Raw genomic sequence first — 17121 nt, forward strand, 5'->3', positions numbered from 1 at the left:
TCAAGGTAAGTACAAAAATATTTATTAATGAAAAATACAGTTGTACTTCAATGAGTTGAAAGTTCCAGGAGCTTTTCTGTTGTTCCCATGTCATTAAATTAAGCCCTTGATTTTTCACATTAAGGGGGGAAAGAAAGCTAATAAGCATGTTGGTTGAAGCAACTTTCTCCCAATCACGATCATATTATTGATCCTGTGTGTAAAAAATATGTGAGGAGCCACTGAGCGATGGTCTTTGGTTCGGAGAGGTATGGGCTTCTGCCTTGAGGATTGGCTGTTTTCATTCAACACCTCTGTGTTACATGTTCTTCCTGTGGGGGGAAAAATATTTGCTGCTTGAACAGGACCATTCAAGGGTACAACTACTATGTTTTAAACCTGAATGCAAATTTCCTTATGAATTCTAATAGGACAGTGAAAATAGGGCTTTCTGTGATCAATATTCTGACCAAAAAGTCCTTTTCCTGGACCCTAATGCTTGCTTGCTTTGAAATGAACAGCTGTAATTCCCCGGCAAAATGGAGGAGAGGGAAATTAAGGTGGCCTCCATATTCTGTCTTAAAATTCACTTGGAGAGAGCTATGTTCATTTGCACACTTGCTGGTATTTATTGTGTTTATGAATAAATGGCATATCAAAATCAAAGATTCTCCTGATTAGTTTCTAAAATTATGATGGGTTTTCAATATGCATACATAGTTATAATCATTCTATCTAAAAGGTTCAATAAATGCCCTAATCAAAAGTACGCTCAGTTAGTAAGGTCTATGTTATTCATAGTCTTGAAGGCTTATGGATTTTAAGAAAAGAGCCCTTACACCTTTGAGAGTTGTTATTTGGATGTGTAGTCTCTCACTTGTACCATTTTCCTAATCAAAACTCTTCTTTATGTTTAACTTTGAAACAATGTTAGAGGCAAAAAAATGTCTTCCCTCTCTATTCCCTGTTTTAAGGAAAGGAGTTCAGTTACCAATTCCAAAGTAGGACTGGCTCTCCCTCTCCAACCTCTTCTCATAACCTCTCCCATAGCTAGAGTTACGTAGGAAAATGAAGTGTTTTGATTTAAAAACTACCTTCTGCTGTTAGATGAACTGAAAACAGGCATAAACATGGTAACAAAATTTTAAGCAAAATGGGTGGAAAAATACTAAATGTCACATCTATATAATTTTTAAGATTTTAGTAATCTTTACACCCAAGGTGGGGCTCAAACTCAACCCCAAGATGAAAAGTCACAGGCTCCACCAACTGAGCCAGCTAGGTGCCCCTGAAAAAATTCACGTTTAGTAAATACTTATAACCTAACTTATAACCATATCATGTCGTCTCCTTGTTTTTTCCATACCTTTGTATTAAAAACTTGAGATTTACTCTCAACCTCTAAGGTTTGTGCATCACTATCTGCTCCAACTGTATCCATAATATTGCTTCCACAATTCTGTGTATTATAGCCACTATCCATCTGATGGGAAAAAGGAAAAGAGAAAAACAAGGATATAACACTGCATACTAGATTAATTCACTTATCCATAAAATTTGAGGAACTTGTATGTTTAAATAAGTTAGAAATATTTATATAAAATATATTTCTAAAATATAAGATACAATTTATATAATTATAAATATAAAATACTTAAGTGAATCACTATATACTACCATTCACAGGTGAACAATACATGTATTATTTAATACCACACTGAATGAAATTTAAAATATAGAAACATAAAAGGTAGTTAGTTCTACATAGAACTGGTTGTTCTTCAAAGTTGTCACTGTACTGCAGCATTCCCTTTGGTAAAATACATCTTGTAGTTTCCTTAGAATCTGAGAACAAGCCACTATGACCTTGCTTTCCTGTTTGTGATCACACCCAGAAGATAAAAGTGAGGATTACAATCAACTTCACCTTCCAGTTCGAGCTTTACCAAGCTTGTCTCCAAATACCTTGGTTTTATCTCTAAATAGGATTTACCTAAAAGGCATGCTATCTTTAAGACTATTCAAAATAATTCACATTTTTTAAAAGGCCAGTTACATTATACACCATTATTGAAATTCAAATCTTAGCTTCATAATAATACTACATATACATAATGGCTCTAGATGTTAGTTCAAATTTTCATTTTAATGAATTGTAGCATTCTCGATGTACTGTTGCAGCCCCAAGTTGAAAAAGGGATTCTAGAAACTTCAGTTTTCGTACATACATGATAAATATTTATTGAATGCCTAAAAAAGTCCCACGGCCTATATGGCACTCTACATAGTACCATTCCTACTTTCTCCTTAAAATAACCCTATAAACCTCACAGATGAAGAAGCTAAGAAAGGTCAACTTTCACAGCATCAGAATGAGGCAATGAAGAGCTGAGTCTCCCAAGCCCCTGTCCACTACACACACTGCATCAATCTTACAGTGCTGAGCACCAAATAACACCAAACCCCATGAGGGGTTCACCCTGTACTTTGAAACTCTTTCTGCAAATTAGAATCAGAGGGAAGGAAAAGACTGTACACTTTTGTCTCCATCACAAAGTGCATTCTAGAAAACAAACAAACAAAAAAACACAACAAAGTGCATTCTACCATAATCTTAAGAAAAACATTTCTAGTTTTCAAGGATGAATGCCTATGTATTCAACTACTGGGAGTCATGTTCTATTTGAACAAAACCCTGTGACACATAAAAAAGAATCTTCCTTTATATTCCAGAGGGAAACACCTGGCTCTACTACCATTTGACAGCTATTTGATCAAAATTGTTAATTACCCTATTGCTTCCAGAGAATCTGCCAATTACTCTTCCTTTTATCACCAGTGCCAAACAACTGGTTTATACAACTCAATAGTAATGCATAACTGAGTATTTCAAGAGAAGAGTTAATACATAAAGAGTAAGACAGACACAGGAAGAGAAGATTCTTTTCCCTAGGAAGAGAAGAATCAATTGGCAGACCCTTAAGATGGCAGCTGACTGCACTGGCTCTCATCTAGACCACTACTAATGGTGATGCCCACCATGGACCAACCAGACAATATACATCATCTCCTAACTCCCCACAGGCATCAAAGCAGGCATCAGCAAAACCAAAACCAAAACCAACCCCCCCCCCCCCACAAAACAACAAAACCAAAACCAGGCATCAGCAACATCTTATAGCTAAGAAGAATAAGGTGCTTAAAAAAAAAAAAAGTCCTACCCTACTCACTGTGAAGTGGACCTTGCCTTAAGATCCACAGCCTATAAATGACAGAACTAATTCAAATTCAGTTCTGAATGCAATGTAGACTTCCAGTTGGACTATGCTGCCTATAAATGATGTTTCTACTGCCAATCAGCCTACACACCATTCCTATACTTTTTTCCCACATAAACCAGATGTGGTATTTCAGAAACATTCCAGATTCAGGTTCGCAACTGGCAAGCAGAGTGGCTTAGAGTGCTTTCCCTGCAATTAGGCCTCGGCACTTTCGCCCTTCCCTCACTGCTTTCATCTTCCTTATACTCTGCCCCTTTTGCTTGCTACCTGTCACAGAAGACTTTGTCGCCCATTACCTAAGGGAGTGTCTAGGCACTTTAAGTATACTCACATGAACTCAACTCACGATTCAACTATTATTCTACAATCTTTTTATTGTCCCCATTTTAAATAAGAGGGAACAAGCTCAAAGCTCTCCCTTCCTGAAATTGATAAAACTAACTGAGCTAGGAAATAAACTGAAACCCACCATTTTGCTTTCCCAAATCCAAGCTCCTTAAAGCTATGCTAGCCCCCAGCTACAAATATATGCACCCACGTCCATCCTAGCCCCAACTCCCTGGCCCCCTACGAAAGTGGAAGGGTTACCTGTAGCTAATCCTCCTACCAGAGCTCTAGATTCTATCCCATCTCCGTTCCTTCATGTATAAAACTCATCACTATTTTACAGATTATATTCATTACACCAAGAGGATTAGATTCTAAGTGTAAAACACTTGCCCTGGGTTCTGGTGCTTGAAAAGGATATATAATCAATACCTATTAATAACTGTCCTGCCCAATTTCTAGTTTTCTTTGTTCTTTTTATTCTTCTTCCTCTCCATTTAAATATGCTAGTTTCTCCCATCTAAAGTAAAAACAAAGTTAAAAAGGAAACTTTGAAAAGATCTTAAACTTTAATATTCTTTTCTAGCTGCAATAACCCTTCTGTTCACAATTAAAGTTCTTCAAAGAGTTATCTGCACAGTTTTTTCCACTACTTCACCTCCTTTACCTTCCTTTCATTCACTTTTCACCACTCCACCTGAGGCTGTTCACTCACCAAATTACTTCCATTTTTAATTCAATAGCCACTTTTCAAGCCCTTTGTCCCTTGCTCTTATTTTCACAGTACTAACCATTCTTTCTTTAAGATGTTCCATGACACTATGCTTTCCTCACCTCCCTCTCTCCTCTCTGGCTGGTCCTTCTCAGTTTCCTTTGGGGGCTCTGCTTCCTTTACCAAACCCTCAAAGTTTCATCAGGATTCCAAACATTGATTGGCTCACTGTTCTCACTTTATACAGTCCTGGTTGAACTTACATATACATTCACTCTGTTTTCATTTCACAAATATTTAACAAGTAGCTATTACATGCTCTGGGATAAACCAAAACATACATGATTGCTCGATAAACAGTCTGGAAAGAATGCAAAGTGTACGTGGAATTATGAAAGGATATAATGAGATCTGGCTTGGCTAGTGTGATCAGGGAGGGCTCCTTTGAGGATATGATCATTAAGCTGTGAGCTAAAAAACTAATAGTTAACTAGGTAAAGTGGGAGAGAGAGGAATTCTAAGTAGTATGTGGAAAGGCTCTTTTGACAAGAAGGAACATGGTTACTTAAAACTGGAAAGCTAATGTGACTGAAACAAAGAGAATGAAGGGAAACAAAACAAAGCTGATGAATATAAGGCAAAGGCCAGACCACTGGATACTTTGCCAGCCATGCTACAAATTTTTAAATTAATACCAAAAGCAAAAACAAAACAACCCTCTCAAGCCCCTCAAAACCTTATAAAGATGTGCAAACAAAAAATAATAGAAGGGTTATTGTGTAACGCTGGGAAACTTCCAAAAATTAGAACAAAAAATAAAAAATATCTTGGAAAGATTTTTAAAAATTGGAGAATTAAAAGGAAATTCCAGAAAGAAATGTAAGATAGGAAAAATCTATTATTCAAAAAAAGATCCAAGAATGAAGGACATGAGTTTACAAATTGTAAGGCTCTGCTGAGTGTCCAGTACTATGGATGAAAAGATACCCACATCAAAGAATCACTGAAATTTCTTAACACTGAAAACAAAAGACAAAGAATGTCCAGGTGTAGGTAAAAGAGAGATCAAGTATTAAAATGGTTTTAGATCTCTCACCAGCAAGAATGGAATAAAATCAATGAAACAATGCCTTCAAAGTCTGAAGGACAATTATTTCCAAAATCTCATGTGAGAGAATGAAGGATACATCAGACCTACAGTACCTACAAAATGAACTTTCACAAAGCCACCAGGAAATATGTTCCGATAAAGTGAGAGGTAAACCAGGAAAGAGAAGAATGGAATGTAGAAAACATATGAGAGGTGAAGGGAGACAGAAGACAGGAGAGGTGAAGGGAATCCCCAGTCTGATGAAGGGATATTCTAGGTTGCCAGCATGTACCACACAGGAAGCCAACCAGTCTACAATAAAGCAAGCAAAAGGGCCCTGGGAAAATATGGCTGTCTACAAATGTTTAGAAGCTACCTTTGTGGTAGGAAAATAAGAATGTCTGAAGACATTTTTAAACAATAAAATGCTCTGAAAAAGTTAAACATTATGATACGGCCCGAAGGGTCAAACTAAGACTGACTGGTAGATCTCACAGACAGAACCATATTTTAGCTCAATATAAGGAAGAGGCTTGTAATGATAAGAGAAGCCCTAAAATGGACTAGAATATCCCTGCAGGCACTCAAGTATAGAGTGGATGACAATTTAGTAGTGTTACAGGTTTCCAATGGGATGATTAAAGTTTATTTCAGTGAAAGCATTTTGATTCTTATAAATGCTCTGGGGAAAAAAAAAAAAGAGGCAGTGAGGAAAAGGGAGAGAAAAGAAGTTAACAATACCTTGAAGGCTAAACTAACCTGTAAGTGCTTTTTCACTTAGGAATCAAATTTAGAAGCTAACACATATTAAAATGATTCTAGTGAATTTTTTCTGAGCAATGATCCTGAGAAGTCAGGAAAGACAACAGAGACATAAAAATATGAGCAGATGATTATATTTATTTGGGGTCATTTAGAATCCCTCTGAGTTTTAAATTTTAGCATTCCAAAACTGACAGCACTAAAACATTATACGGTGGTGGGAGAATAAAATGAATGACTACATACAGTGTTGGAAAAGCCCCTGGCATATTGAAACACTGTGTACATGTTAGTTATCACTGAGTCACTACAAACTCTGATTAAAGAATGTGAACTCTAAAGCCATACTGCCAGAATTCAAATCGTGGCACCACTACTCGCTACCAATAGAGGTAATTTATTTACTTAACCTCTCTGATCCTCAGTTACCCCATCAGGTGAACTGTTATCTCCATGTTCCAATCTCACAAGAGTCAATAAATTAACACATGTAAAGTACTCAGAATAATGCCTGGAAAACGGTAAGAACTACTTAAGTGTTATTAGATGTTACTATGAAATGGCAGGTAAGAATTGCCTTCCTATTTTAAAGTTGTTTCAAAATTCTCAGCCCCAACTATAGCAAGTAATGGAACAAATACCCTTCTAAAAGTAAATGCTGGCTCTAAAGTTTGTCAAATGGATCATGTTTCTCCGCTGTCAGATACTGCAAAATTGGAAATGTGTGGTTACATGAAAAATGTTGCTTATAAATCATTTTTTAAAAGTACAAAAAAGCATATACATAAAACTGCTCTAAACTCTATGTTTTTTTCCTCCCCAAATCATATAAAGGAAAAACAAAAACTACTGAAATTTTAAAAGACAAATACTATACCAGGAACTGAATTTCTTTGGTGCTCGGTCCACATGTGAGAGATGAATCCTTAGAAGTAGCCTGACCCTAGCATTCTATAAAAACAGAGCAGCTTGATTTCTTGTCTTCTCTCATCTTTCCTTACTCCTTATTTGAAGTATCACTTAATGTAAATATTATATATGCACCACCAGTCCCAATTAAAAGAAATTCTAATCCTCTTAGTATCACCATGTATGAATGTTTTTTAAAAATGTTATATAAATTATATGATACTACAGTTCTCACATTTAACCCATTTTCTTTCTTAGTATAATCTCAAAAAAAGAATAAGAGAGAAAAGGACTCTAGAATATTAAAATAGCTTACCTGAATGTTACTGCTTTCACAAGGAATGACACTGCTTTCTGCAAGAGGTGACATGCATATATGAGAGTTTTCAATACTGAAGGCAATCCCACTCACAAAATCAGTCATGGGCAAACTCCCATTATCAACCGGCTCCTTAATCCAAGTGTTCTCCTCTGCTATTTCTATAGGATCAACCATATCCACAGTGTTGTTCTCCTTCTCACTTTCAACATCCTGCAACAGTGCTAATTCTTTCTCAGAAGTGCTGGACTGATTCTGTGTAATCGACATGGCAGTCACTACTAAATGTGTGCCATGTGGAGAAGCGTCACTATTCAACTGCTGCAGGTGTAGTCCACCAGTGTCCATGGCTGGTGACGAGGCATCTGTAGGAGGAAGATTCGCCTGATCTTCTTCATCTTCACTGTGAGCCTCGAGAGCAAAAGGTATCCGAATCAGTGAGGTCCGGTACGGAGTACCACCCGTACACATCTCAAGTCTCATAGGAGACCAGTTCTTAATTGGTGAGCAGCCATCTATATAAGGACTTCTGATACATGGATTAGTAATTCCATTAGAATTTGTTGTTCCAGACGAATTATCAGGAGAATGAAAAGTAAACTTCCTTTGTTCTAAAAGAAAGGGAAAAACTGCATCATAAAAACATGCAAATGGAAAAGACATTACAAAATGGTAATCATGCTTTAATGCCAGAAAAATTGGATTTCTAGAACATTCTATTTATTGAAGTGAAATTTTGGTGTTAAAAACAAAGCACAAATGAATTTGTCTCAATAAGTAGGGTATAAGAGTCTTCAAAAAGAAGTCCTCTGGCACTTTCTTTTATTTAAACAAAATAATCTAATCCCTGAGAATTATTTCCTCGTAAACATACTGCTACTATTAGTATTCATATACAAAGAAGATATTGAACAAATCAGCCAAGAGCTACAAATTAATAGCTGTAGCTGATAAATGAAGGTGGCAAAAACACTGCAAAATACTATAAGCAATGTTAAAAAGCAAGCATAAAATTGTAAAATGATATTTGCAATAATGAAGAGCTTAACAATGATAAAATGATAAAAGTGCTTTAAAATGTAATATTTTTATAACTTCACTGGCTTAATAAAAACAAAAGTTTAAAAAAATGGGCAAAAGGCCATAAACAATCCCCCCAAAGGCAAATAAATATATGAAGTGGTCAGCCACACAAATAATAAAGAATATGGAGGACAAAGCAATAAGCATTTGTTTAACAAAAAGTTAAGTACGAACTAAGAATCCCTCCCCAAAGTAAAGGGCCAATAAATATTCAGGAAGAGTTCAACACCATCACAATCAAAGATACAAAAATTAAAGCAGTAAGAGACACATTTCTGTAACATAAGTTAAGAAACAGTAATATCAGTGTTTCTAAATGGGAGAAAGTTTTTTTTACATACTATTGATGAAAATTCAATTGGTACAACTTTTTATGAAGAAAATTTGACAAAATTCATCAAGCTCCTTAAAAACAATCGGGGCAAAAAAAAAAACAAAAAACAAAAAACAGGGCAGCCCGGGTGGCTCAACGGTTTAACGCCTGCCTTCGGCCCAGGGCCTGATCCTAGAGCCCCAGGATTGAATCCCACATCGGGCTCCCTGCATGAAGCCTGCTTCTCCCTCTGCCTGCGTCTCTGCCTCTCTCTCTCTCTCTGTCTCTCATGAATAAATAAGTAAAAAAAAAAAAAAAAAAAAAAAAACAATTACCCCTTTTGACCAAATAATTCCACCTCTGAGAATTTAACCTGAAGATATAAATACATACAACACAATGTTTACACAAAAATAGTTTTTTGATAAAGAAAAATTAGAAAAATCTAAATGTTCATCAGTAGTTGAAAACAAACAATACATCCATGATCAATGACTCAAAAATCATTGTTTCATACAGTAATAAATGATTTGAATGACCTACAAAAATATTCTAATACGATACTTGGTAAAAAAAAAAGCAGACCACAGAACCATAGTGTGTGTGTGTATCTATCTCCACACAAAGAATATACGCATTTATGCAAAAGTACATAAACATACATAAAGATTAACAAAAATAGCTTTGAGTTTTCCAATTTATTATGAATAGCTTTTTATTGTAATTTTTTCAAAAGGACCTATAATTTTTGTCAGAGAAATTAACTCACTACAAAGAGGTAAATTTCCCCACACCATATTTACCTTACAAGTCTTACTCAAACAAATATATCTTTACAAAATACAAATATGAGATTACCAAAGTCTGAACCTGCAGATCAGAAGGCACACAGAAACCAACTTAACTCTAAGGTTAATCTTTTTCTGATTTCCTTTATAGGAATCCTTGATATAAATACTGCTAATCAGATGATCTGTGTTTAACACTAGCATAGAACTTTGTCGAGAATCCAGGTATTGTTCCTTTTGTAAAAAGGCCAGCTTTTAAATTTAAGAAGGTTAGTAGTCAGCGCTCTATAGTTTTTTTTGTTTTTGTTTTTTAAGATTTTATTTATTTATTCATGAGAGACACAGAGAGAGAGAGACAGGCAGAGACACAGGCAGAGGGCGAAGGAGGCTCCCTGACTCACAGGGAGCCCAATGTGGGACTCGATCCTGGGAACTGAGCCAAAGGCAGACGCTCAACTGCTGAGCCACCCAGGCATCCCAGAGCTCTATAGTTAGAACAACCTAAAAAATAACTTCTTTAATAACAAATGTTGGTAAACATAAAAATTGAAATTAGGTATTTTCTTATGAAACATACCCGGGAGTGGAGTCTTTCCTATTTGAAATGCGATCGGTGAGAAAGTGGGTGAAGAAAGAGGTGAAGGGCTGGTTATACTTCCCAAGCTGTATTTTTTTGCACTGCCCTGAATAGGGCTGGAAGAAAACTGCCCCTGTGATAAAAATAAATAAAATTACATGGTTCTCTTTCTCTATTTCTTATACCATATGCTATTTATCTTCATCTTCAAAACACGTTTACAAAGTAGATCATATAAACTTTGGTCATTCACCAAAAGGTAAGGCATCTTGTGACAAAAGCAATTAAGAAGACTGTTAGAAAAATTTTGAAATAGAATTATGTTAGTCAAAGTAAAATATAAATGCAGTGTTTATACTAACCATCCTATATCATACTAGCAACTGTTAATGAACAACTTTAAATTACTCCATGAATGTCAATTCTATTGTCATATATGGAAAACCTTACATAGAGTTCAGTAAATAACTTACATTGAAATTCCTTGAGACTCAGGATTAATCTGGTCATCCCCTATACCTCTAAATACAGAAATGAAATCTGACCAAAATATTCCTAATGACAAAATGTGAACTAGTCTAATTCTCACAAAAATATAAAACCCAAAGGCAACCATTCCTTGAGCACAAAGTGGACATTGTGGTCCATCTACAGCAAACTATAGCACATGTTCAGTATGCTTCTTACCGAACTTGGTGTCTGCACAGCGCTCCTACACCGTACAGGAGATAAGTCTATCGAATAAAAAACCTCAAGTGAGGCTTGAGCACCACTGCAAGGACTTCTGGGAGAAGCTGGAGGTAAGGAGTCAGAAATACTTCCATTGCCATCTAAAAATAGTTTTCTTCTGAGGGATGAAGAACTCAGGTTTCCAGGAGACTGATCTGAAAATTCATCAGCTCTAAAATAATCACCTATATTTAATATTAACAGAATAAAAGGCAAGGCTTGTCATTTTGAAGAGCAATTGCGCTTCAATTACATGATTTTTTAAAAAACAGCATGTACTATATGTTTGAATTTTGTTCTTATTGAACAAATTTAATTGTTTGTTTTGCATATGTGACATTTGAAATCTGAAATTACTCCTTCTTTTTCAAGTACTTTATTATTAGTGTAGGTAAAGCCAACATGATGTGCCTAAGAATAGTTTATGTCTAAAAATCATTTAGAATGTCAAACAACTCATTAGGAATGACAAACATTTTTTATCAGATAAAGGGCTAAAGCAAAATTCATTATGACAAAAAGCCAAATTAAAGAAAAAGGAGAAATTTCAAGACTGTTTCCCCACTTCTTTACAAACAGACATTGCCACCTATTTCCACTTACTTAAAGCCATCAAAACAAAACCTTCTATTTAAGTTATTAAAGGTTTAAACAAACATAATACTTACCTAATACATTTTCTAAATTAAAATCCACAGGAAGAGACAGCAATGTCTGACAAGCAGCTGGAAGCAAGCAGATAAATAAATACAAACATGGATAAATCAATGGAAGCATATTACATGCAATTTAGCATGTGCTTCCCAATCAACCATCTCCCCATGATGTTCCAGCCAAACTGAATTATTTCATTTATGCATTCTATTAAACAACATGCCACCTTTCTATAAGCAGTTTCCCACACCTTCCAGCACTGATATAAACCTGTTATCGGAAAGAGTTAACTCCTGGTTGTACTGCTGGCACTGGAATGAGAAAAGAAGCCAGTTTACAGCTGACTCCTGAACACGGATTTAAACTGCATAGGTTTACTTAAATGTGCATGTTTTCCAATAAATACAGTAGAGTACTATAAATGTAGTTTCTCTTCCTTAGGGCTTTTTTAACGTTTTCTTCTAACTTACTTCATTGTAAAATTACACTACAAATGACATACGAAATATATGTTGACTGACTATTAGTAAGGCTTCCAGTCAACAATAGGCTATTAGCAGTTGAACATTGTGGGAGCAAAAGCTATATGGATTTTTGAGTGCATAAGGGGTTCATACACATAGGCCCCATCTTATTCAAGGGTCAATTGTATTTGGGGATAGATTTCCTCATCATTCACAAAATTTCAGAAAAATGTTTTCCAAAACAAGAAATCGTCTCCCATACTTCAAATAAGAAAACAACACACACATACTAATGTTATTTCTAAAACATGATGGTATTTATCTATTCTAATTGTTTTTAAAATTAGCTCTCATATAGTTCATAATTAAACAATTTCAATTCCAGAGTAAAGTGTTATCACACAATTTAAAATCAAATGTAGCTTAATGTGGAACATTCAATCATTTCAAATTATATTCACACTCACCGTTGCTTTTCTCAGAATGGATGGTCAGCTTTCTACCAATTGGAGAGTCACTAGTTATGTTAATACCTGTAAAACATTTTAAATGTCAAATCTTACATTTTATATTCTTCATTTCCTTCAAGAGTGACCTTTCCCAGAGTAAAAAAGTAAGCAAAGTGAAAACTTTTATTCTACAACACTTTAAAAATAAAATCTGTATAGCTAATAATTTGGCATGTTTCTATTAGTTTTTTAATTCTGAAGGAGCACAAATAAAACTTGAAGGATTACCACAGCAGATGAGGTACCAAGTAATAGTTTTTGAGGAAAGTATGGTTACTCTGTATTATGTCAACTTCAAAAGATTGAAGATGTATGTTAGTCAACCTCAAAGTCCTCTGTTGCTTAATGTTTTGGCAAAATGGGTTACATAAATTGAATTAAAATGCCTGATAATTTCAACAAAATGTAAAATTTGATAAAACTATGTTGTTTCTTTTCATAACAGGAATCAAAAGTCAGGCTGCAAATATTTTTAAATCAAAAATGAATGACTACTAAGTTTCGGTAACTTGAAAGTTATGAGATGAAAAAACAAACACACAATGACAAAAATGACCAATATAAATAAAAGAAAAAGGGAAGGAGCAAAAAAAACCCCAGAAAAACAACAACAACAAAAAAAAAACAAGAAAGCTTAAAAGAACATTACAGAAGACTGGTAACCTAACAAACCTAAATAAATAAATGAATGAATAGGTGGGTAGATGGGTAAATGAATTAAAGTCTCCTAATAAATACTGTCAGAATGCTGTCTTCTGACAGCTTTGAATTTGAATGCTGTCTTTGCTGTAAGCAGTGTGACCTATAAAGTAAATGTAGTCAAGGCACTTTGCTGCAGAAAACTCTATAATGTCCTTGGTCTTCAGGCTAGAGCCCAAACACCTCAGCGTCATAGAAAGCCCTTCAAAACCTTGTCTGTCTCTAGAACAGTTGTCCTCCAACTAAACACTATTTGAGCACCTTAAAAAAAACGAGCTTCTCCCTCATATTTAGGTATTTCTCATGCTATTCTGACTTTTCTCCCTTATTTGCTGAGTCTGGTTGATTAAGTTTCAGCTTAAATTGTCTTCCACCAGCATGCATTCCCTGACCTCCTTAGATCAGAAAAGCACCAACTACAGCATTATCATGCTTTTCAACTCTATTGTGAGTGATTCCTCAGTTGTTTCCTCCAGGAGGACTTCTTAAATAAGCTTAAGAACGCCATCAAATGAGAAAAAAAAACTGATGTATTTGATTACATCAGAGTAAGATTTCTTTGCAACCAAAGAAATCAAGAACAAAAACAGCATAAATATGACAGAATGGGAAATGGTATTTGAAATCTTTAGAACCAATATAACCTTGTTAAACAAGGTGTCTTAGAAATTAACAAGAAAAAAAAAAAGACAGCAATCCAATATAAATATAACCAATATACTATAAATAAGTATTTCGCAAGAAAGGAAATTGCAAAGACCATTAGTATATGAAGAAATGAAAATTTCAAAAATCATTTAGAATGTCAAACAACTCATTAGGAATGACAAACATTTTTTTATCAGATAAAGGGCTAGTATCCAAAATCTATAAATAACTTATCAAACTCAACACTCAAAGAATAAATAATTCAGTCAAGAAGATATGGGCAAAAGACATGAACAGACATTTCTCCAAAGAAGACATGCAAATAGCCAATAGACACATGAAAAAAAATGTTCAACGTCACTTGGCATCAGGGAAATACATATTAAAATCACAGTAAGATACTACCTCACACCAGTCAGAAGTCAGAATGGCTAAAATTAACAAGTCAGGAAACAAAAGATGTTGGCAAGGAAGTGGAGAAAGCAAAACCCTCTTACACTGCTGGTGGGAATGCAAACTAGTGCAGCCACTCTGGAAAACAGTATGGGGGTTCCTCAGAAAATTAAAAATAGAACTAACCTATGATCCAGCAATTACGCTACTAGGTATTTACCCCAAAGATACAAATGTAGTGATCCGAAGTGGCACCTGCACCCCAGTGTTTATAGCAGCAATGTTCACAGCAGCCAAACTATAGAAAGAGCACAGATGTCCACTGACAGATGAATGGATAAAGATGTGTTATATATGCACAATGGAATATTTTCCAAAAGAATGAAATCTTGCTATGTACAATGGCGTGGATGGAACAAGAGGGTATTATGCTAAGTGAAATAAGTCAATCAGAGAAATAATTATCATAGGATTTCACTCAAGTGGAATTTAAGAAACAAAACAGAGGAACATAGGGGAAGGGAGGGAAAAATAAAACAAGACAAAATCAGAAAGGGAGACAATCCAGAAGAGACTCTTAATCATAGGAAACAAACAAGGGTTGGTGGAGGGGTGGAGGATGGGGACATGGGGTTAACTGGGTGATAGACATTAAGGAGGGCACATGATGTAATGAGCACTGGGTGTTATATACAACAGATGAATTACTCAACTCTACCTCTGAAACTAATAACACACTATATGTTAATAAATTAAGTGTAATTTAAATTAAATTTTAAAAAACAAAAGGCAAACATTTGAAACCTGGATAATGTCAAATGTTGGCAGGGATGTGGGGGCACAGGAATCAGTTGGTAGTTGTATAGACTGCGCATTCTGGAGAGCAGGCGGGCACTACATAGTCAAAACAGGTAAACACACAGCTCATATGCTAGGAATTCTCAGCCTGTGTATATATTTCAAAGAAATTCTCACTCAAGTCCATAAATTAAAACACATGAGGATATTCATTGAAGCACCTTGCTGCACAAGTATTAATAGTAAAAGTTAACAGTATAAGCCAATGTGAATAAACAAAACATTTTTGCCTCTGACCAACCAGTATAAAGACCACATAAAAGGTTGAGTCATCTGTTCAAAAATCCAACATGAAAGGAGTTAGGGGGAAAAAACTAGTGTCTATGAAAATGCTACCTTGGATAGAAATTTTAGCACTGGGATGGACATTAACAGGCAACTATGTAGTTTAACTCCTTTATTTTAGAAATGAAAAGCTGAGGTCTAAAGATCTCAGGATGCTTCTACAGGTTTATAGTAGCAGGGGGTCTCCAGCTCAGGTCTCTGTCCACTACTGCACCCTACCTTCAGTTTGTAATGGCTGAGAATACAGAATTCAACGTAGAACATCTAGTTGTGAATCAAGGTTCTACCACTTTTATCATCTTTGTAATCCTGAATGAGTGCTCTAACCTTTCTAAAAGTAGGTTTTCTCATCAAATGAGGCCAATAATAGTATCTACCTCAAGTGAGCTGTTGTACAGAATTACTGAAAGCACTTAGCACTGTATAGCACATGGGAAGTGCTCAATTCATTTTACCTATTATTGTGTTTTTTGATAATGAATGAAATAGTCTTTCTTACAATGAGAGCATAATTAATGTACGTTAAATAGAAGAATGGGCAATTTCACTGAAATGAGCATATATATATATATATATATATACAAGTAATACTCAAACAGTGCTCATAACTCAAAGGACAGTGAGAGCAAATATAACCATTTCCTGGAGGCAGAAAAATATTTGAAAGATTACTGGTTTGTCCTTCAATTTCTTCATTAATTTTGCATATAATCATCTATATTACACTGCCCTAGGTCAAGTGTCCATATTTCTTCTATCTTTATAAGAAATCGGCAAATTAGCAAAAAAACAAAACAATTTAAGAGTTTCATTTTAAATATTAACCTTGAAAATTAGGCAGAAATCACTAACAGCTCAGTTCTTGATTTATATCAACCATTTTGGCATCAATGGATCCTCTATAACCATCATAACAGATATTCATAATGGTCATGAAGAAAAAGTTAAATTCAAGATAAAATGGCCATAAAAAGAATTCAGTATATTTTAGTCACATTTTAAACTGTAACCTCTAAGCATTTTTGCTGCTGACACACAATGTTACATTAGTTTTACATGTACAGCATAGTGATCTGACAACTCTATAAAACTCTATAGATTATGCTCTGTTCACAAGTGTAGCTACCATCTGTCACCATACAATACTATTACAGTATCACTGAATATATTCTCTATGTTTTGCCTTTTATTCTCGAGTTATTCATTCATTACTTGGAAGCTTGACCCTTAAAGGTATCCAGAAATCTAATAGCAAGCTACTTACCAAAGCAATAAGCTGACACTTCACTGTATATTGCTCTACATTCACTGAGCTTTATGATTCTATGATTTTTATAATTTTTATTCATAAGATTTTTATGCACTCACATTTACTGGAATGATATTCTGAAAGCTGTTTCCCTTCATGATCCGTCCAAGGAGAGGGTACAATGACATCTTTTGTGAAAAACTAGAAAAAATAAAGTTATACAATTAGGCATAATTTCCCCCCCCAAATATAAATAAGTACCTATGTTATTTTCAAATAATCATCAAACGTGATAAAGACTTTAGTTACATTTAAAAATTTTAATACTTAAAAGCACAAATGACCAAAGGTAAAATAAATGTAACATATATATAAAGAGAAATGTTACTATTTCCACCACTTAAATTTAAAACTTGCAAATTAATCTAAAGGCATTAATCATAGAGAAATATTTTAAATTCCTCCCAATTGGGGGGGGGGGGGGGCCAAGGGT

General features: G+C 34.9%; 1 protein-coding gene across 1 annotated transcript in view; it reads right to left on the reverse strand.

The window, feature by feature from the left end:
• The window catches only part of BORA (BORA aurora kinase A activator), a 26385-nt gene continuing 9264 nt past the window's right edge, over positions 1–17121 (reverse strand). Inside the window, exons 5-12 of the mRNA XM_077855411.1 lie at positions 16748–16829; positions 12455–12520; positions 11538–11594; positions 10828–11054; positions 10141–10273; positions 7377–7990; positions 1346–1462; positions 1–311 (exon numbers count right to left, since the gene is read on the reverse strand). Coding sequence (XP_077711537.1) covers positions 285–311; positions 1346–1462; positions 7377–7990; positions 10141–10273; positions 10828–11054; positions 11538–11594; positions 12455–12520; positions 16748–16829 — 1323 coding nt within the window. The 3' untranslated portion in view covers positions 1–284. The remainder of the gene's footprint in view (positions 312–1345; positions 1463–7376; positions 7991–10140; positions 10274–10827; positions 11055–11537; positions 11595–12454; positions 12521–16747; positions 16830–17121) is intronic.

The sequence above is a fragment of the Canis aureus genome, chromosome 17 (genome assembly GCF_053574225.1).
Source record: "Canis aureus isolate CA01 chromosome 17, VMU_Caureus_v.1.0, whole genome shotgun sequence".
Taxonomy (NCBI): domain Eukaryota; kingdom Metazoa; phylum Chordata; class Mammalia; order Carnivora; family Canidae; genus Canis; species Canis aureus.